The sequence below is a fragment of the Indicator indicator genome, chromosome 2 (assembly GCF_027791375.1).
Source record: "Indicator indicator isolate 239-I01 chromosome 2, UM_Iind_1.1, whole genome shotgun sequence".
In the NCBI taxonomy this organism is placed as follows: Eukaryota; Metazoa; Chordata; class Aves; order Piciformes; family Indicatoridae; genus Indicator; species Indicator indicator.
This window is the reverse complement of record NC_072011.1, coordinates 46,074,024-46,096,383: the sequence shown is the minus strand read 5'-3', so window position 1 is coordinate 46,096,383 and position 22,360 is coordinate 46,074,024. Positions and strand designations below refer to the sequence as shown.

The 22,360-nt window shown below is 40.7% G+C and overlaps 1 protein-coding gene across 2 annotated transcripts in view; it reads left to right on the top strand.

The window, feature by feature from the left end:
* Positions 1 to 22,360, top strand: part of EPAS1 (endothelial PAS domain protein 1) — an 80,640-nt gene that overhangs the window by 31,564 nt on the left and 26,716 nt on the right. For both annotated transcript variants that reach the window (XM_054399262.1, XM_054399261.1), the window contains exons 2-3: positions 10,674 to 10,864; positions 21,749 to 21,900. In XM_054399262.1, the coding sequence (XP_054255237.1) occupies positions 10,674 to 10,864; positions 21,749 to 21,900 (343 nt within the window). The remainder of the gene's footprint in view (positions 1 to 10,673; positions 10,865 to 21,748; positions 21,901 to 22,360) is intronic.

Sequence of the window (22,360 nt, the reverse complement as noted above, 5' to 3'; positions counted from 1 at the left end):
TAACTAAGTAGGCTGACCCTTTGGTTCAATCCTTTTCTCTCAGAGTAAGAGGAGAAGACAATTCACCCCAGGTCAGGAGCAGGGAAGTCATTCTGCCCCTGTACTCAGCACTGGTTAGGCTGAGTATTGTGTCCAGTTCTGGGCCCCTCAATTCAAGAAAGATGTTGAGTTGCTCAAATGTGTCCAGAGAAGGGCAACAAGGCTGGTGAGGGGTCTGGAGCACAAGCCCCATGAGGACAGGCTGAGGGAGCTGGGGTTGTTTAGCCTGGAGAAGAGGAGGCTCAAGGAAGACCTTATTGCCGTCTACAACTGCTTGAAGGGGGACTGTAGCCAGGTGGGGGTTGGTCTCTTCTCCCAGGCAACCAGCAAAAGAATGAGAGAACACAGACTCAAGCTGTGTAGAGGGAAGTTTAGGCTTGATCTTAGAGAGAAGCTCTTCGCAGAAAGAGTGATTGCCCATTGGAATGGGCTGCCCAGGGAGGTGATCAGGTTGATGTCCCTGGAGGTGTTTAAGAAAAGATTGGATGAGGCACTTAGTGCCATGGTCTAGTTGATTAGTTAGGGTTGGGTGATCAGTTGGACTTGATGATCTTGGAGGTCTCTGCCAACATGGTTGATTCTGTGACTCAAATTAATAACAGACTTGAATACTAATGAGAGATTAAAAGCACAACATGCAAATTTATTGTATTCCAGTTTGCCTGGTGACATAATTAAGAGCAGAACAACAATTAAAGAGCTACTGTATAAAATAACAGCCTCCTAAAAAGAAAGCAGGAACTAAGAATGAGCTCTGTCCCAGGATGTTTGTATAGACAAAGCTCACACTCTAGAGGGCAAAAATGTAGCCTGTCTCTCAGGATCTGCACTCGATCGTTGTTGCAGGAAGTGGAGGAAACTGTGTTACATGGAATGATCAAAATTAGAGTGCCTGTATTGTTATTCTCAAGAATTATTATTGCCTGCTTGCCAAAGAAATGGCTGTTTAATCTGTCTTTCTGCACATCCATCTTCTTACTGTGAATGGCTACAAGTCACCAAGAGATAGACAGGGCAAAACCATTAACTTCCATCATAACCAAATGCATGTTGAAATGATCAAGGTCCACAAAAGTAAAGAAGGGTTGGCATAATTTCATGAAGATTTTATTGCAACAGCTGTTTTCCTAACTGTATTTCTGGAAGAGTTGACACTCAGGAAGGACAAGGCATGGCTTAGTAACAGGCAATGTCACAGAGTCGTTTTAATGACTGTTACAAGCATTCTCTAAAGGAGACAAAACAGTTTCATTTCAAACTGGTCTGTGACATCACTGCAGTCTTCAGAGCATCCATGCAGAGACGCTGTGCTTGGAACAAAGTGAAACTAAGTGGCCAGATTTCCCTTATAGATGCTCTGCTGTCTTCATATACTGAACATGGAAGTGGAAGTAAGGGTGCTATAGAGGGTATCATCACAGAGCAACCTAAAGCCTTAGGAGAAGGAGGCTTGGGGAGTTCATCCACTTGAGCTTTGCCCTGTTGGTAACCTCACCAACTGTGATGAAGGCAAGCCTGTGTGAGGGCATGGCCTTCATGCTTTCAAAGATTGGCCTCCAGTCTTCAAATAACTGCTGCTTTAAGAGACTCATTTCATTATGGATTTGCTTTATTTCTCTTTATTTATTTTCTGTCTTGCAGATGTTTTAACTCAAAATATTTTATTAGTTCTAGCTACTGTTTTAATTGGCAGAATTAGGAAAAAAATGCTGAAATGCATTATTGAGGGTCGTTAACTTATATAGCACTCTATTTAATTGTGACAATATATTTACTTTAAGATCCCTGTGAATGCTCATTATCATTTACCAGGCAACACAGGTCTAAATTTTGATTATTCTGGGAATAAAGATGTCTAATTGAGTTGGCTTACATAGAGAGCCTTGGAGATGCATGAGAGTAGAAAGATTGTGGGGACAGTTTTGGCTAATGAAGCTTGCATGGCTTCATTTGGTGAAGGTTTCTGCATCTTTGTACTTTGTTGATCTCTTTTCAAGGGTTGGAGAACCTACAACATATTGAAGGGTGTGCTGTTTATTTTCTCTGTGTTGTTCTAATGTACTGAAATACTGTAATGAAAATAACTGGGTGGGGTGTAACGAATCTTTTCAAAGACCTTCCTTTGAAAGAAGCTTTTTTTCCAGCCCTTGGTGGTCACCACCCATTTTCCTGTGCTGTGCGCACCTCACATTGTTCCTACCCACAAAGGCCCCTTGTGTGAACCTGTCAGCAAATGTGCCAGTGTGATGAGATAAAATGTGGTATTTTGGTCTGAGCCTGACAAAGTGCCACAGTTTCTACCTTCAGGAGTCAATGGGTATTGCCTGAGAGTTAAGACAGTGCTAAAATTCAGGATTTGTCGACAATGTTCAGCATGACTCCCAACCATTTACGGCTGAGTGGGTTTGAGGCTCAAGTGTCGCTGTGTGTACTACTGATAGTAAAGTCATGTGATGGCAATGTTTGTCCCTTAGGCTTCAAATGAAGCCTAATTGAAAGCTGTCCTCATTGCCTCTGTGCCATCTTGATAAATAATGCTAGTTGTGAGCTGGGATGGGCTGGGATGTGGTCAAGTGCTCTATCTGAAAAATTAGGCTAGTTTTGATTCCAGCTTCTGGAGTCCCCCTCAGCATACGAATTGTACTTTCTTCACCTCTAGCTTTAACCTACTGGTGAAGAGATAAAGCACAGCCTTTGGTATGTGTTTTTTAGTGTAGGTAAATAGTTGAGTTATCTGAAAACAGATCTTAGCAATACCTGCTGAGCTTCTGAACAGCAATCTGTATGGACCTCTAGATTAGCTGTCAAAATTGACTGATTATTACAGGTAATGCCATGAGATAAAAGGGTCTGTAATCTCTCAAACACAAATCATTGATAGAGATCTTAGGTTGTGCATTGTCATAACCTTATCTCTGCTGCAATGATGTGATGCCTGCTCCAGTTGTGCTGCAGGGACTCTTGCACATGTAAGTAGAAGCTATGGAGAAAAGCAGGGCGGTTCACTTATCACCACCAAAAATTTTGCTGATTTTTAAAGCAAATTTAGTTTTGGTCAACATTGAAACAATCCTTTTTGTTGTATTGTTTAATGGGTTTGTTGTTGAGCTTTTTAAGTCTGCAGGTTATCTCTGAAGCTTGCTGTGTCTTGGCTGCTATCAAAGAGTTGATTGCCACAGGGAAGGAATCCATGATCCTGTATCTTGATGGAGCAGAGCAGTGCAAAACCAGTCTGGGGAGGAAAGACTGAATTTAAATGACATTTTGCTTCTCTGAGATTTGACTGTATGCTGGGCTCCTTTTCTCCAAATTTTCTTTCTATTTGAGAAGACTCCTCTGCTTTAAGTGTGAGCCACTGCAGCTTTACAAGGGTGATGCAGAGCTGTCCTGACCCTTTCTGTGACGAGCACTGGGGCTTGCTATGCACACAGTGACATGAAGCAGAAAACTGCTCTGCCTGAAAACTGAGCCACAAGAAAAGTCTCCTTGCCATCTATCCCCAGTCCTGGGAATGGGTTGAAAAGGCATAAAGGCAATGCCTCTATCTGTTCTAACTGCTGATAGAACAGCAGCCTGACATATTCTCTGCATGCCATGGTTCCATGGGGCTGTGCCTTACTGCAGAAGCAACGTTTGCCACATCCTCTGAGATAGCAGGCTTGTGCTGGCATGGCCAGTGCAGGACAGGCTGCACTCACAGCATTGTAAAATAATCCAGGACCAGATTAATGGCTGCCGAAATCCTAATACTTATCTTGCTGGTTCAAGGTACTCATAAAACAAGAGAAAAAATGGTAGAACATAAATCCTGTAGACATTGTATTGCTTACTGTGATTAAAATTATCAGACTCGGGTGACATACTGTGACCCTAAATGCTGTAAAAAAAAAAAAAAAAAAAAAAAAAAAAAAAAAGTAAGTGCTCCTGAAGCCTCAGTAAGGTTTTCAACATTGAACTCCCAAAGTACTATTTACCTGCTATGACAACTTCGATATTCACAATGATAGTTTAAATTGCAGGTGCAAAGTGTTTTTCTTTAGTAGCTCCATTATATACAGGTAGTGCTACAAAGAAAAGGATGCTAGTGGTATAAACATTTGTCTTAGTACCACCTTTTTGCAGAAATAAATGCCAGGAATGGTCATGAAAATAAATGAAATAATTAAGCTGTTCTGGATTTGTATTAAGATTAAAGGTAGCATTAGAGCTTCAGACACTGGAGTTCATAAGGAATTTATGCTATCTAAAGAGCTGATATGTTCCCCATTCAGTAAAACATATTTCTGGGCTTGTGTTACTGTCAGCTGTGGTGGTCCTGGGATGGCATGGACTTAGTGAACCATAAATATGCTAAAAGACACCAAAAGGTCTAACCATACTAGCCAAGAATCCTTTGTAAAGGCCTAATGAAAATGGAAATGAGTTCCTTGCCCTTACCATGAACTCTTGGCTCTCTGTCCCTGAGAGACTCTTGTTTCTCATTTTTCTGTCTCTCATCATTGGTTTTAAACTTGGAGGAAAGGATTGTATCACATATTGATATGGTAGTAGGTGCCAAGGTTTACTGAACTATCAGTGATTTGTTGTTTATTGGTTATGAACAGAAATGCAAGAAATCCCCCCAATCAAACCAAGGAGTTGCTGGTGAGTTACTGTGAGTTAGGGCAGCTTTAAAGGAAGGGTGGAAAGCTTTCATTTCCTTATTTTTGTAATAGCCCTTTCTGCTAGTAGCTTTTCTCATTACCTGCGAACTCTCATTTCCTCTATTAACAAATTCCCCATTTTGGCCTCACTTGTGTTTGTTTTGTCTGTGTACTGGGTACCACATCCCAAGGTGCAGCAACGCTACTGTAGCACTTCCCTGGCATGAGTACTCCACACACTTTCAAGCTGTTTTTTTTTTTTTTTCTCTGTCCAAGAATACATCTGTGTTCTTCCCCTTCCTATTGCTCTTGTTGCTGTGCTGAACTTGGGCATATGGTATCTACTCAGACTTCAGAAATTATTATCACTGAAAAGAGGTATAAGGAAGGATCTGTATGGCACTCTATGCGGGTTTCTGGTGAGCAAGTAAATTGTTGTTTGTAGGAGTTTTTATTTACTGCTGGTCACTTTTATTACTTTAACAGAGAAGGCTTTCACCAGCACAGCGAGCCATCCAGAATAAACTGCTTGTCAGGTAGAATGATTGCAAAAACTTTTAAAAGGAATGTTAAGGCTAAGTATGCGTGACTGCTGGCTGCTTGGTGTCTGTGCAAGCACATCTTCAGGGCTCTCAAGCAGTGTGGTTCTGAGATAGCTGTGGAGTGCCTTAATGTCAGCAAAACTCTCTTTTAGATATTATCCTGGTTCACAAGTCACCTAGAGATCTGCTGAGCGGAAGATAAAATAAAAACACACAGCAAAAAATGGATTTGTTAGTGTGAAATAACTCTTTAGTTGTTATCTGTTAATATACATACTATCACTGAGTTTTTACAGGTTTGAAATGTATTTTTTATATATATATGCATGCTAGGTGCTTGATCTTTTTTTGTTTATCTGTACTGTAAAATATTTTTGCTCTTTATGTCCTTAGAATGTATTTTTCTTGTTCTGCAAGTTAGCATTTGAAGCTTTAGCTCTAAACCATTTGAAATGAGCATTTACTACAGACATTTCAAGTGACAGCTTAATTAACTGTGGATTCTTGACCTGTAAAGTGCTGGAGCTAGAAACTTTTAATAACCAGACATTGGATGTAAAGTAATATGCTTGTTGTTTTACTAGCTTGCATACACAGCAGTTTGAAGCAAAGTCCAAGGGTCACAAAAATCATGAAGTAAACTCAAGCAAGTCAATCTGAACTGTGTATTTCAAAGCATGGTACGAATGTGTCATGCAGTACGTGTGTATGAGTGAAGGCTACTGGATTACGTATAAGGTATTTTTGTGCAAGGTGCAGATTACGTTTTCCATAAAAGCTTCTGTTATCTGGAGCCTACAAAGTGGGAGTATATTTCAATGCGACTGCTTGTGCTGCCTGGTCTTCAGCAAGCGTGTGTGTGTGTGTGCACAACGGAAATATCGACCCACATGGACTTGTTGAGATCGGTGGAACACTGAGCAGAAGATTGTATCTCAGCAAGTCCCCTCCATCAACTTAAAGAAAGCCACTGATGTCCTTGACAGAAGGAAAGATCGCTGAAGCTGACCACCTGGCACTGTCGTCAGCTGAGTGGGTACCAAAGGCTTTGAACGGGTAACTGCCTGTGGGAAGGACCAGGGAGATGTGTGCGTAGAAGTGGTAGGCAGGATTATTGGTGGGGATTAAGTACTGGTAGGATTGAGACTGCAAAGAGGGCGCCTGGTTACAATCAGTGGAAATGGGATCAAAACCCAGGTCAGTCCCTGTCTGCTGTGCTCAGGAGGGTTGTGTGGATGCCTAACCTTACTTCAGACTAATGAGTGATGTTATATGCCTTCATGTAAAATCCCAGGCAGGGCAGTGGCAGCAGCACAGCCTTTCTCCTACACTGGCTGCCCCGGAGTTTTTGCCAGCTACTTCCCAGGGTCAGGAAGACTATCCCTCAGCTCATGTGATAGTTCCACAAGGTTATTTAAGCCAGATCTGTTACATGGGGCTTCGGGTTTTACCAATATGTTGCCATGCCTGGAGTTTCCAGTCCTGCAGTAAAAGAGGCTTCAGAAAGCCTGATTATCATCTTCATTCTGAATGTGCAAGACCTCTGTCTGCAGGCATTCTGGATGATTTCAGTGAAACTGTGTCGCAAGGGGTTGTTGGAGATGAGCAAGGGGACAGGAATGTCGTTCCTCAGATCCATGCAGGGCATTTCTACACCCCCTTCACACACTTATGATAGGTGTTCTGTTCCTGTGCATGGGGGTGGCTTTGGAACCAGTTTGTTGTTTGAGTTCTTGGATGAAGTATGGAGAGATTTTGCTCCTGAAAAGTTGGGATCTTCACCTGAGGAGGCAAATACTTGCTAGTTGTCATATTTGCTCACATGCATCAATCACCTCAAAATCTGTTTTGAGGGTGCCAACTAAACATGCCAGGAGGGAGTGGGAAATCATGTAGACAGCCATCCTAGGGGTACAGTGTTCTGTGGCAGGGTGCTACCTGTGCCACCTTAACTTTTTCGATCCCTATGGCTTCTGTACCTGTAAGTGCCATGCCTCCCAAGAATTGTCTGGCAGCCCTGGGTGAGTGCTAGCTGAGAAGCTATGTCTTCCTTTTCCGTCTCCTCCAGCCTTTTGGCCACCTTCTGTGTAGGTGAATCTTGGTTGGAGCCCACAGGCCTGTTCCTCAGCTCAGTATCCCTAGATCTGAGCTTTTCCATTCCTTTTTTGTCACTGGGGATGGTCATGTGGTGATTCCACTGTGAAGGTGTGACTTTCTCTTCTGTCTCCCCTCTGCAATTTAAAACATATGACTGGGGTGTGTATGAGTGAAGTTTCTGCTTGCGTCACTTTCTCCAAGCAGTGATGCACACGTGCACTTTTTTTTGCTACATAAGTGATGGCTTATGTACTGGGAGGGAATGATTCATAAATTAGCTAGAGCCTGGGCCTTTTCTCTGTTGTCCTAGTGATGTGTGAAGAGGAATTGGTGTCAGCCTTTCTCACTGGCCTTCAAATAGTCAGATTGTTGAGTCTTTGAGTTTTCACCTTTTAGCTGTGGGTAGTCCAGCCTCAATGAGAGTAAAATGCTAGTCCTGGGCATAAAATAAGGTAACTGCAGAGAGATGTAATTGCCTGCCATCTGCAATCAGGAACCATGGAAATACAGCTTTTTGCTGAAGTCTGTCACTAGGCTGCATTTTTGTAGAGGCTTTTGCGCAGAATGACCAATTTTGACGTGGTTCTCTCAGGGAGGTGGGGGAAGAAAGCTGTGTGGGGATGTTTTGATGTGCTTGTGCTGGGCTGGCTACAATAATGATGCAATGTGAGGCTGTGTGGAGAAAGGGATGGAGGGAAGAAAATTGAGATGCTAGAAGCTACAGAGGGAAATGATTAACAGGCAATTTGTTTATTTGAAAAAGGTAATGAGTGAGCAAGAAAGTCTTTTGAAAGCAAGGAGGCAGACTGATTCCTCCCCTTGTTTCCTGATGTCAGAAAGCTCTGGTGTGGTGTGTCTCTGTGGAGACACTGAGCAAAGCAGTCAAGCAGTATTGAGGGAAAGTATCTGCCGTGAAGAAAAATCACTCTCTTGAGCATAACATTAGTTATTAGAAACCTTGACCAACACATGGTTAATAAAACCAGCTTGTCTCATTAGCCAAACTTCAAAAATATGTTTACAGAAGTAAGCAAAACTAAGTATTTTAATTTGTGGCCAGAGTGGTATCATGAGAGATCCTGTCTTCTACAACCCATTTTTACTGCACAAATTGCGACATGGCTTTGGACTTCATTCTCAAAGTTTCATATTTAAATGAGGAGGGACTGAATCTTGTTTTGCCCAGATTGGTTCTAATGCAAAATTAGTGAGCTCAGGATTTAGAGCAGAGCTCAAACATTTATGGTTCAAGTTAAATTTTCCAAGGTGCACTGGAAATTCTCACAAACAAGGCCACGTAGTTTTTGTTCTGCTTAGTTTTGGTTTGGTTTTACTCTTTCATTTTTTTGGTAGAATTAGAAACTGAAAAGATTTATTCCTAGTCAGACATCTTTATAGGTACAGTGTCAACACACTTTTCTTTAGAGCAAGACGTACCTCTGAAAGAAGCATCAGTGTAAGTAGTTCACATGGCTGTGCTTCTTCCAGCACCTATCCCAGAACACGGAGCATTTTCTGTTGTATCTTTTTGGATAGCTGTACTACTACAAAAGGACTATTTTTATTTGAGTGTAGTATGACTCTTTCTTGTCAAGGGTAAAAATAAGAAGTTAATGTCACCTGTGCCTTTAGATTTAAACTCGGGTTGGGTCAGAGTTTGCTCCAACAATGTCCCTGAAGTCATCAAAGTTGGATCCTGCCATTGTGTACTGTAATATGTGTAGGTCTCATCCTGTGCATACCTCCTATAACAGATGCCATGTTAGAAAATATTCACTTCAGGCAAAATAATTGTGAAAGAGTTTTGCTGAGGGCTGATCATGAATCTTGAGAAGATAACATAAGCATTTATGAGGTCCCTTGTCCTGTTTGCACACCCACTGGTGAGCACCTCTGTGATCCCTGAGCTTTGACTGGGCCCCAGCAAACAGCTTTACTCTTAGCACTTAACACACACCTTGGCTGTTTTTCCTTCTTTCTGATTTATGGAGCCACCTGCCGTTTCCATGCTAGAGGTTTTTGCAAGCAGTCTAGGTCTTCTAGAAATATTCATCTTCTTTAGAATACATTCCTATGTATTAATATTATCTTTAAAATATTTTTAAATATATATTTAGTTTATGGGCTCATTATTTTATATGGATGCTGGAAAAAGCAGGTTATAAAATCATTATTAGGCAGCATTGAAAATGGCAAGCTGCCACTGGTGATTCTACAAATGAATATGCAGCTATAACAGCAAAAAATGGTGGGGCTGATCTTCTCCATGCCCTGTTCTGTGCTCATCCAAGCTGTGCCATTTGCACTGGCATAGTGTTACAGGAGTCTGCCTGAAAACAGATGTATTTTTTGCTGGCTGAATAAGGTGCGAAACAAGGACTTGTTCAAGTGAAGGAAACTGGTAGTATATTATCAGCAGAGCTACATGGCTGATGGTTTTGAATGGATTCATGTTCTTTGTGTTCTGAAATAGGACTTGTACTTTCTAGAAGAACTATAGAGTCAGCAAAGTGCCTTCTTAAACTGTCCTATTCTAGATCCATTATACATACAGCTTTTGTGTCTGTTGCAATGTTAAATGTAGCTTTATGGCCCAGAGTGGCTTAATTTTGCATCCCTGCTTCATAAAATACTGTCTTCCTCTTTATTATTTCCTGCTCTTCTGTTCTCTGCAGAATTTGAAGGTGGCTAGCTCTATTGGTCACATTATTTTACTCAAGAAGGATCTATATTTTCATAGCCAATGAGGTGGTTTTAGTTACAATAGCTTCTATAAAGGATGGGTTTCTTGCAAGCAACAGTAATTTCTTTCCCACATTGTATTCTTCATGGTCAAGGAAAGGTGGTTTTCCAGAGTAGTGTTGGATTGATAGCTGAGATGGTTGTATGTATGCACACTGTTTGATACCCTATTACTACTTTTATTTCAATGTGCACTACACTAACTCTGTAACATTGAAATATCTACAGCACATTCACATGCACTGTAATTGTTCCAGCTTTAAAATGGATTGCACCTTATCTCCAAGTATATTTCAAGTAAATTAATTTAGATTGAACAAACAACATTTTTATTTTTAACAAGCCCTGAATCACAGGAATAATCGTTAGCACTTCCATTTTGAATCTCTTGCCTAAGGCGGATCTTGATCCTATTACACTCAGCTGTGTGTCCAAAACTGACTTATGTAGAATCAAAGCCCTTTCCAGATGTGGTAGTCCTCTCTTAATTCACATTTTGAAAGGAACAAATAGATTAATTGCTGAGGTTATTTACTTTTGTAGATGCCTCTCCTGGGTTATGAATTGCATTTGAAGAAATGTCCTTTCCTTTCTCTCCTTTACCTACCAGGAGCAGTTCTGAGCGGAGGAAGGAGAAATCAAGAGATGCAGCAAGATGCAGAAGAAGCAAAGAGACTGAAGTTTTCTATGAACTGGCACATGAGCTGCCCCTGCCCCACAACATCAGTTCCCACCTGGACAAGGCATCCATAATGCGCTTGGCAATCAGTTTCCTACGAACTCACAAGCTTCTGTCCTCAGGTAATATCTGGCAAAGAAGTCTTCAATGCTAGTTGATGGCAGCTGCTAAGACTATACACATTCTCTGTATACTGACTCCTTAAAGTGACAACAGAACACAGCTGCTTGTGTTGTGAGACTACAGCTAGATTTAAAGATAGGTTGGTAGGGTTTTGTCATCAGAATTACACATGCTTTGTTTGGGATAGAAAAAGTGGTATTTGTCATAGAAGGGTCTTTGATACCAAAACAACAGTTTTGCCTCTCTGAAAAAAGAAACTCCAAAAACTCTTCAGTGTAGTTTATTAGGATTAGATACAAGATTTTAAGCTTTTAAGAGTTAATCAAACTTCAAACATCCATCTTAAGCTTCTGTGCTGAAAAAAGAAAATTTGGATTGGGCATGGCAAAGCATATTTGTGACAGTGCATTCTGGGAAGTTCTGAAGATCCAGTACTTTGTTTGAAAGGACTAACTGTGCTATCCACCAACGACTAGTAGTAGGTTTTGATTTTGATGAGGTAGAGTAAGATAGTTAAAGCAAACAACTTTTAAATACTCACCATAACTGGATTCTGTGTAATCAGAATATTGCTCGTGTTGGACTAATAGGAAGTTTAAACCAGCATCATTTTTTAGCCTACAAAAACCAATAAAACTAAAAATATTCTTATTTGCCATCTATATTGAATAATCACTTCGGTCTGTGGTTTCAGTGGCCTGTAAGAGCAATGAAAAAAAATTATGTTTCTGGGGAAGCTTTCACACATTGACTTGTAAGTGTCAAGAATACATTAACAAAACAAAAACTGCATTGTTTGTGAAAGGCAAACCCAAAATTTCATCTTTTCCTTCATTAATGGCAAAGCTCCCAATAAGGTTGCGATTGCACTTCTTCTGCAAAAGAAAGTTAAGTCATACCACGACAATTACTTTAGTAAATGTTATTAGGAAGTATCTCATTTGCTAGAAGATCATGTTGTCAGTTCGTTGTTAGTTAGACTGAAGCTAATGACAAACTCAATTCTGCTTATGGGTGTGCTGTAATTTTGGTTGGTTGGGTTTTTTTTTTTTGGTTCTGCTAAGACTATTGTATACAATATGAGTATTTTTTTTAATCTTAGCTTATAGAGTCTGATTGTAACTTTTTTTTTTAATTTCTGTGAAAAGAAAAGTTTATATGCTGTGTTTGGAAACCATCTCTGATTTCATCATGTAATTAATACTTGAAGAAGTTGCATAAACAGGTAAACCTTCTTAAACATGGCATAGACCAAGCCAATTGGTGGTAACTTTCCCATAAAAACTCAGCTTCAACTTTTCAAATATTTATACAACATGAACTAGAGACTGCCACACCATAGAGAAAGCAAACTTCTGAAGAGAAGATATATGTATGACTGAAATTTGGCATGAAATAATCTGATGCCGTCATTATCAGAAAAGACATTTGCTCACCTAGAAACTGCTAAGTTTAAAGTAAACTTTTTCAAATAAACTTAAATTTCTTTGTGAGGAAAAAAATGTACAGATAAAACATTTGGTTTAGCACTTCATAGTGTTAAGGTTTAGGCTCATATAATTTGATAGTGATGACACCTCAATATAAGTATATAATATTCATACATACACATATCTGTATGATTTTTCTGTGACAGTTTGAAAAACAATGTGATTCATATAGTTGGATTACATTCTCTTGAAGTACCACCAGGACTCAGGAGTTAGAAAGGAATCTGGAACGGAATCATTAGAGAAGCAGCAGTCAGTGATTTTGAGATTTTTCTCTGTGTTGTTTGCTTAGTTTTAAATCTGATCTCTTCCCCAGTCTAAATATTGACTCAGGGTAAATCTGCTCACTAAAATGTGTGCCAGTCAAATGCAGATTTGTCCATCACTGAATCTATATAGGTGCTGGAAATACAGATAAAGGTTTTTAAATCTTCGGTGCTTCTGTTCTGAGGATTTGAACTTAAGGTATATTAAAGGGGCTGATTTTCTGGAAGAGCTGGGTATTATTTTCTGACAAGAAGAATACACTGAAATTAAAGAACTCAATTCAGAAACCCACTGTTTGTAAAGGCCTCATCCGCTACTTATATTCTTGAGTTTAGCTAACATTTGAATTAGCCAAGCTAAACAAGAAGGCTGAAAACTTAAGCCCAGAATATTTGAAAGATAAAATTTATCAGGCTTTGGAATGAAGTGGCATGAAGGAGAGAACTTTCATTGTCATCATCAGGATGACTTCAGAGTACTGTTTATTCCTCATGTGACTGCCTAACAGTTTACACTTGCTGAGATTCCTGAGACTGATGAATGTAGAATACTGTTCTGGCCAAAGTAAATCTCTATCACTTTGAGAACTGTCTTACCCTTTACAAGGCTGTAAAACTGAGCATAGGTGTTTCTGGCAGGTGAGCTTTGTTGAAAAAATGCTGCCTTTCAGGACTGATTTAACACCATTGTTCCACGATAGCTGCTTAATATGGGTTATGTTTAATGGGTGCTGCTTTTCTCATCAGTTCCTGTCAAAGCAGAATTTAAGTTTTCAGTGGTGGGCTCCTGTATAATAGCTGTCTTTATAGACAGATTGGCTTTCACTGGAAGGCTGTCTGGTATAATTCAGAGTCATAGGGTTTTGGCTGACAGATGAAGGGGCTTGCTAGTCTCACATCGTGACAATAACATGGAGCACAATGGACATTGAGCTTGTGTGATGCCTGTCCACACCCCATTCGTGCTTGTGCTCTAGACCCTTTCTGAGCCCCAAGCAAAGCTGCCCCAGTTTCACATGCGTGTTTAGCAGACTGGAATTTAACCATTAATTCTGTGTTGCATTTGAGGAGCCTGATTCGACTGATAGTGAATCTGATAGGTGAACAGGGAGATGAGGAGATGGAGAACTGCAGTGTGCATGACAAGCAAACGCCTGCCCAGCCTGCAGACTTCCCCTTTGCTTTATGTTGTCTTCATGGAAACAGTTCTGATAATTAGACACGTAGTGTAAACTGGAGTTAAGTGGGAGTATTTGCTCTGTCATTCATTAGGACATTAAAATAACATTTACTGCATGTGTGTATATATATACACACACACATACAATGTCACTAAAATAAGCTTGCAGTGCAGCTTGATAGAGGCTTCAGAAAGCAGTAAAAAGTACTGCTTGATTATTATTTTTGTGAATTATTATTCTATCAAAACCTGCTAGTACACCAGGTTGTATCCATGTTTGTGGGTACAGTTCAGAAGCACAGCTTGTCATTTCATGGCAGTTTTGCTGGGTGCGGAGAGAGCAAAGTCCTTCCCAGGACTGCATCCTCAGCTTTCTGCAAGCTGATGCTCCAGAGGGGATTTCAGAGATGGCTATAGGCAGCTTGCCAGTCTCAGTCCACTGGCATTGAGTGTCTCATGCCCCTTCCTATTATTCCCTGACTCGGAATAGGGCTTTTCACTTCTGTAACACGGGCTGTTTTACTAGCTGTTTCTGCATAATGATTATTTATATGTCGAGAAGCCAAGAGCTAGGTAGGGAAATCTATGCCTACATTCTTCCAGCAGGTGAATGGCAATGAATCTGAGCCCTCATTGAGAGCTCTCCTGCTACGTGCCTCCAAAAATCCCAGCTTCTGGATTTCAGGGTGCATGTCTCCTGCAGGCATTGCAGGACCTGATCTTGGCCCTTGTATCCTATCATAATAGGAAATAGCTGGTTGTATATCTCAGAGTTCAAAAGGGTAAAAAATACCAGGTTTTGCTTTATAAAACTTGCTGCTTAACTTAGTAACACATTTCCCTTTGATTTTCACAGTAGGCAGTTCTGTGTGGGAATGTTAGAGAGGAAGCCTTTAACATTTAGAAATGCAGGCTGTTCGTCTGACGGCCTGATTGAGATTAGTATCACAGGAAGCAAACTGAAACAATGGCTTTATAATACTGTTTCCATGTTGTGCACAGAACAGTACATGGTATAATTGGAATGCTAAGTAGAAGTATTATTTAATTATCACCATCTTAAATATTTCTCAAGATGTCTCCTAATTCTGTTGGCATAATACATTTTTGCCATCATCACATTCAGATGTTTGGGGTAATTTTAGAACTGATCTTTGTTTTAAATAAAGGTTTTGATTCCACAAAGTTGCTGCTGAAAATAGTTTGCTTATTGGTCATGGTGCTTTTGAACTCGGGATCTTGTGTCTTTTAGAGTATACTCAGAAAACCTGAGAGCAGTACTTGTCTCCTATTGTTCTCTAGTATAGCTAGTAAATTAGCCTAACATTTTTCAGGGGGTTAATAGATGGCAAAAGAGAAACAAGTGCCTTTTGTGAAGGAATGACTGTCTTGATTAAGAGTTCACATTGCAATAGTTGCAGCCTTTTTTTGTCTGAGTTGGAGGAAGAGAACCCACTTTAGGAAACCTGCATAGGCATAAGCATGCAGTGTCAATTTTAGGTGTTTATTTGGCCCACACCCATACTAGAGGAAACCAAACTCTTTGGTACTGGTGAGTTTCTGTGAGCTGAGACTACAGACTTTTTAGTCAGGCTAATCAGGCAAACACAATTTTATCAGCTTTCTTTAATCCCATCCCAATTGTGTGGTCACCCGGATGTCTTTTCTGTGCAGAGATCCAGCAAAGGAAACTGGATGGGAGCTGCTCCTGTGCAGGCAGACAGCAGCAGAAATGGGGAGGTAACAAGGAAGCAGACCGGAAGTTGTTTGGGAGAAGGGAGGCCACGAGGAAGCCAGTGTGAAGTTGTTTCAAGGGAGGGAGACAAGAGAGCCGGAAAGCCAGCAGGGAGCAAAAGGGAAAAAATAGCTTTTCTCTAGGCTTTTAAGGGAGAGGACAAACTGTAGGGAGAAGTGATGTGGGCATTGTTGTTTAAATGTCTGGACAAGCTGCATCTACTCTCAGCCCATTGTGGCATAAAACAGTGCTTTAAAAATAGCATGTCTGCTTGTTTGCCAACTGCGCTGCTAGGAATGAGAGTGGTGCTGGGTGCTTAGTGCTTCAGCTGCTCGAAGTGAATGTCCCTCGTTTGTGAAGGTATACCAGGTCTCACGGGGGCTCAGGAAGGCTGATCTAATGGGGTGCTGTGTCCTGCCGTTCAACACCAGTAGCTGCAGGAGATGAAGCAGAAAAAAAAAAAAAAGAAAAAGAAAAAAAGGAAAACATTAAATCTGTTGTTTTCCTTTGATGCAAAACAAGAAACCAGGAAGAGAAGTCTGTCTCAAAGCTGCCTCTCTGTGATGCAGGATGGAACTGCTGTTAGATCATCCCTAACTTTTGCCTACTGACCTGAGGTAGTTTTTACAACCTTTTGCTGGAGTGGCAGCTATAACCTGGTATCTATTATGCACAGTATCCATGAAAATTTGGGGTACTTTTAGGTTCCAGGCTGAGAGATAAGGCCATGAAAATTCTGTGGAGGTGGCAATGTGAGCTCCAGTGGAAACCCTTTTTATCACACTCTACCAAGAAGGCCCCTTTGAGTCACATAAAAGGTGTTGCGAGGAGTATTGGCTGTATGCTAGGAGACTGTTTATACCTGAGCAGTTATTTCTTGTAAGGAGAGCCTGATTTTCGATCTTTCAGACTCATTCCAAGAGGTTGGACTGAAGGAAATGAGCAAGCATCTACGGAAAAAGTGTTCTCAAACTTGGGAACAGTGCACATCCTGACAGTGGGAATTAATCAAAGCTTGTTTACAAGAGCTATTTTTAGCATAAAAGGTTATCATAAACACTACAATAAGCATTTGCCATTATGTTTCAAAGTTTCTTGTTTATGAAGAAATTCTACTTTGGTGATTAGAAAATGTTTCAAAATAGAGCTGGTTAAAAAATACTTAGCAGAATTTAATACAGACTGAGAAATGGACTGAAAAATACTGTACCAAAATTTGATGCAGACTGAGAAATACTGCTTTGTCACAGTATGAACAGCGGATGACCCATCAAACTGGGACATGGGACATGGTTGTTCTGTTCCTGATTCTGCTGTAGCTCTGACAGTCACTCCAGGGAGACCACTACACTTTTCTGAAGCTCTATGACATATTTCAACTTCTCCCAGATTCACCTAGACAGAGATTCTCCTGCCTTTATAGGCTTCCCAGCACTACATGAGCACAATCTTGGCTGAGATCCATAACTGTAACTATAATATGAACAATAATATTACAGTACTTCACTCTGCCAAACGTGCTATTAATTTATAATTAAACTGGCATATTTGCAGTCCCATCTTCCTCTTCTACTGTCATGATGCCTAAACTGAGATATTCCCATTAGTAGAGGGGAGATGGGAAAAGTTGTAGGGGAAAAAAATTATTATTTCAAAATGTATTTAGCAGCTATTTTGAAAAGCAGCCCTGACCAAGAAAACACCCAGAAAAAACCCAACAAAAACCAAAACTAAAAACCAGAGTAAATTGAGTCCACAGTTAGCTTTCTTCGACCTGGAAGATTCTGGGAAGTCTTACACAGGGTGGTACTACCTGGATAAAGTGACCTCAGATCTATTGGAAAATGAAGCCTGAAGTTCTGCTCCATCTCCTCCTGTTAACCTTCCACTTCTGTTTGGTCCCTGCTTTCTCAAATATTTTTCATCTGAAGCTGAATTTTCATATGCTAATGCTCCAGTCCATCTGCAAGGTAAATCAATGAGGAAAATTTAAAGCAAAGTGAAGGACAGTAGAAGATTTCTGGCAGAAGACTGCAGTAGCCATGTCTTTATTTGTTTTTCTTCTGCAAAACAGATTCTTTCTAAAGCAAATCAGATTTTTGCTAGTGGCAATAACTGAATTGCTTCTGATGTATCAGTCTCCTAATTTGTATATGTCTTCTATGTAGCTAGTGATTTTTCACAAGAGAAAGGGAACAAGCTATAATGCTGTAACAGCAGCCATATGAGCAACCATTATTAATTATTTATATTGCTATAGTTATACTAAGTTACCTGAGACACGGCACATCAGGGCTGCCACACTGTTGCCCATCATATTTCTTTGCTGCACAATAAAGATTTTCAGGCAGCTAATACATTTCAGCGCTTTAACACAGGTGACACCTCCTGGGACTCTGTGTTGGCAACCACCAGAAAGAACCTGGCCACAGGAAGAAAACATGCATGCTTTTGGTTCATCCACCAGTGCCTAGGCTTCCCTGGGCAGACCACTGGGGGAAGCTAATTGGGGACAGGCAAGGAACAGACAGGGCAGCAGCACAGTGGCCCCTGTAGGTACTTGTCACTTACCTTTACGTACATGATAGTGCCTGCAGTTTCCTCTGCTGATAGAGCTGCTTTGCCTTTGAAATGTGAACATGCCCTATTCAGTACTGCAAGAAACCCCTATCTGTCAGCTCCTCTTGCCCAATGTGGTTGGTTGAAAATTCCCCCCCCCACTACCCCCCACCATTAACTTTGCCAGACGAGCTCAGTGGAAGCAAATGGAAGCAGTATTTATAGGCAAAACTACAGTCTACAATGAAATGCAATGAATATGTACAAATATACAGTATTTACAGATATTTACAATTAACCACACAGCACAAGGACCCCCTGGCCAAAAGACCAGGGAAGCTGCAAACAGCTTCTCCCTCCCTCCCTCTTACCTGCCTTGTGCAAAGGGAAGAGAAAAAGAAGCAGAGATATATTAAACTTAGCCAAAATAAAAGCATTGCAGCCAAGGTCAAGCAGAAGCAAGTTAGTATCTCCCAGGCCAAAGCAAGAAGAGAAGAGAGAAAAATTGTTTTGGGAACCAAATATTATGGGAGATATCCCTCCAATTGAATTGTTTAGAATAATCATTATTTTCCTTTTTATACCCAATAGTGATTTATTTACATTTTTACTACTTTCTGCTCAAAATCTGTGAAAAATTTTAAAGGCATAGTCTAAAACTACCACACCTGATGCAGCCAGAGTTGCTTAGGCAGAAGGAAGGGATGCAGTTGGGTTTATTAAGTTATCAGTGAAGCTGGAGGTGGTCTGCAAAACATCTTGGTTGGGCTTTTAGGTTATGGGAGATAGGAGGTGCACAGCAACACAAACCTTCTCCTCTCCCTCCTCCCAGTCCATGTTCACAGATGCCTCCAGCTGGACAAAGGTAATTTTGATTGAAAAAAATTGAACTCTGGTCCCACAAAGCCCTGTTTTAACACTGACTATATCTTTAAGTGCTGTGCTCAGCTAGGACATTAAGAACCTGCAGCCCTGATCTTATGCCCTCTGTGTGTGTTTGTATAAGTAATATAATTTATATACATGGAAAAGCAAACTTAATAATCTGATAATACAAGAAAAGTGTTTGTCTTTTACTGTTGGAAGCACTTAAGAATACAAATGCATTGAATAGCCTTCCTGCCTTTGAATAGTAATGTTTTGTTAATGCAAACTTAATGAGCTGGGGAAAAAAATGGAAAGGAGGGTCTAGGGTTCGAGCTGAAAAGTCATTTTTTTCTCTGAACCCACACTTGGCTGATTGTCTTGGGCTGTAGCCATGATCCCTGCTGAATAAACCATTTGTTTGCTTCCGGAAAAGTAAAAAAAAAAAAAGACCCTTGACATTCTTTACACAGCAGAAACAAGCTTGGGAGCAGATGGTCACTTACCTCTTTTTTTTTTTTTTTTTTCCCTTTCCTAAATGTCATTATGGTCAAAGTGCATACTATTCAGATATATTATTGTGTATTTTCTGTATTTTAAATGCTAGCCCTGATGTAATTTCCTGAAGTCAATTGCTTTGTACTGAGGAGGAACTGGCCCCTGCATTTGTAGTTAGAATTGCAGTGCGAGAATATGAAATGATAAATCCCCTGCCTGGGCAGGCTATCCCCAGAGAGGTTCTCCTCTTCCCTGCTACCAAGTGCTCCCAATGGCTGTGGGGCTGAGGCCATTTTTTTCCCTTGCTTGCATGATCAGTAATGGACTGCTGCCAGGGAGGGATGTTGAGGAGCAGGAGGAGCATGCAGCAGCAGCAGCCGGTATCATTTTTCTCACCATTCATCTATACCAAACAGAAGCTCAGTTGGCTGTGCATCGCGAATGCTGATCCCTCTGCATTTTCTCACTGTCCATCCTTAGGCACTAGCAGATGTAGTTGCAGGAGGTATATAGATCAAGCTCATCTTTTAATCAGAATTCATTAATACTTCACAGTAAAAAAGGCATTAGTTTTGCTCAGCCTCTTCCCTATCCAAATCCAAACCACTTCTAATAATGTTTTCAAAGCAATGTCCCATGCCTGCTTCTAGACTTCTTCCAAAGTGAGTACTTCAACAAGAAACATGAGGGGAAATAATGAATAATCTGTTTGAGGGAGGAAAAGAACAAAAACTCTTCTCAAGTGCTAACTGTAGGTGTAGTAGAAAACAAAAATTGTATGCTGAAATGGCAACATTAAACCATGAAAGAGCAACTTCTTCAAGAAATTTGGTTAAGAGCCCCCCTGCTCTTTCAAATGAGGCTCATGCAATTATGGCTGGAGCCTCTGGCCAGCATAATCAGTGGTCGGTCTAGATTGGAGCACTCTTGTACCACCATGGAGGGGCATCGAGAGCAGCATTGCTGCAGCCCCTCTCATCACATCATCCTTGCTGCCTTGAGCCATGGGGCGCTTTGATCTAGATAGGACTTACACATGTCCTTATATCTTCATCAGTGTATGGTTGAAGTTGGTTATTCTTTATTCTGAGACAAGTGGGCTTGTTTGCTTCCCCCTCCCACCCCAAATTCAGAGCCTTACCCCACTAGACATACTTGCAATGACTGGATCACAAATGTGTAGAATAACTGAAAAAAAATATAAAATATGCTAACCACAGAGTGTCTGAGGTACACCAACCAGATGCAGTACCTGTCAATAGTTTTATAAAGAAATAATCCCAGAAGTTTAACTTAAAACATGTCAAGAAAATAATGAGCCAGCTCCTACACGGGTTTGGGTTTTTTTTTTTTTTGTTGTGTGTATACCAATCATCTACAAATCATCTCCTGCAGGCTTCTTATTCATGGAGGCGAGACACGCTTAAAAACGTAGAAGGGAAGTCAAGAGTGCTGAGTGGATACTTGTGTGACTGGCATTAGGAAGAGCAGTGTCTCACACTCCCTTCTTGCCTATGGCTTTTGCCCACTAACTGCACTGTAGTGCCATCAATTGTCTATACAGCACAGCCAAAAGGCAACAGGGAAAAGTGTAAACAAAAATACCCAAAACAACCTTTAATAAGTATTCTGTTGTGGCCTTGGGTTCAGCACAGAGGTGGCACATCTTTCTCAAAAATAAATAAGGTGCACTGGGTTCACAAATCTGCATAGGCAAACATACAGGATGTAAGTGAGGTCTCTTCCTTGTGGGACAGAAGTGTACATGGGTGATAAAGCTTATCAAGAGTTTGGTGAAGTGGTGCATAAGGGAGTTCTGATGTCTGCAGAAGAAGAAGCAGGTATCAGTGGGATGGATCTTTGTTTTTTTCTCAGGAATAGTGAGATTCCTGGGAAGGAACCACTTCAAGGGAGTGATTTTCTGGTTTTGTTGTATTAAAGATGGTGGTAACAGACATCTCCATACTGAGTGGAAGGGTCTATTTAGGCATGTTTTTTAGGAACAGTATTTGAACTTCTTAGAAAACTTAAGATGATGGAAAAGTGCAGAGATTTACTTGCCTCTGTGCCTTGTGTTAGGAGACAAAGGATTCATGTGGCCAAAAAAAAGGTGCACATAGAAGATGCACTTCAGTGCCTAGGTATATATGTGTTACCTACCAGGAATACATCTTGCAGAAACATACTAAGCAGAAAAATGTTTTGTTGCCTGTGACTGGATGTACTCGTATTGAAAAGGCTGGCTGGGGTGCTGAAGGTTTTACATGCTTTTTTTGCTTTTTTTACCTCAGTATGTGCTGACAACGAAAATGAACTAGAGGCAGACCAGCAGATGGACAACTTGTACCTGAAAGCTTTGGAGGGATTTATTGCTGTGGTGACACAGGATGGAGACATGATCTTTTTGTCAGAGAATGTCAACAAATATATGGGTCTAACCCAGGTAACTTGTTACCTAGCACTTTCCTCTCTTTGTAATACAATTCCTAGAAATGAGTCCTATGCTTAAATGCAGAAAACGCTCGTCATAAACAAAACACAAAATCTGTGTCACTGCACAAAAGACCAGAAATACAATGTCTTATTTTTCAGGCAGATACCTTGCACACCAGACATCAATGAGGGGTTTACTTCTCCCTTTCCATTAAAGTTGCAGCCCCTTTGGAGACTGCAAACTTGCCTTCCTAGGTGTTTCTGTGACAAGAAGAACAGGCATTTACCTAACTTGTGCCTTAGACTATGAGACAGAGGGGACAAAGCTGCTTTCTGGGGTCCCCCTTTTTTGCTTTGTGTATTGGGGTTTTTCTCCTGTGTTGAAAAGAGTCAGTGATGTTGACTGTTAACTGCGCAATGCAAATCCAAAGAGAAGGGATAGTTTTGGGGAGAAGATATCAAGTTATGGT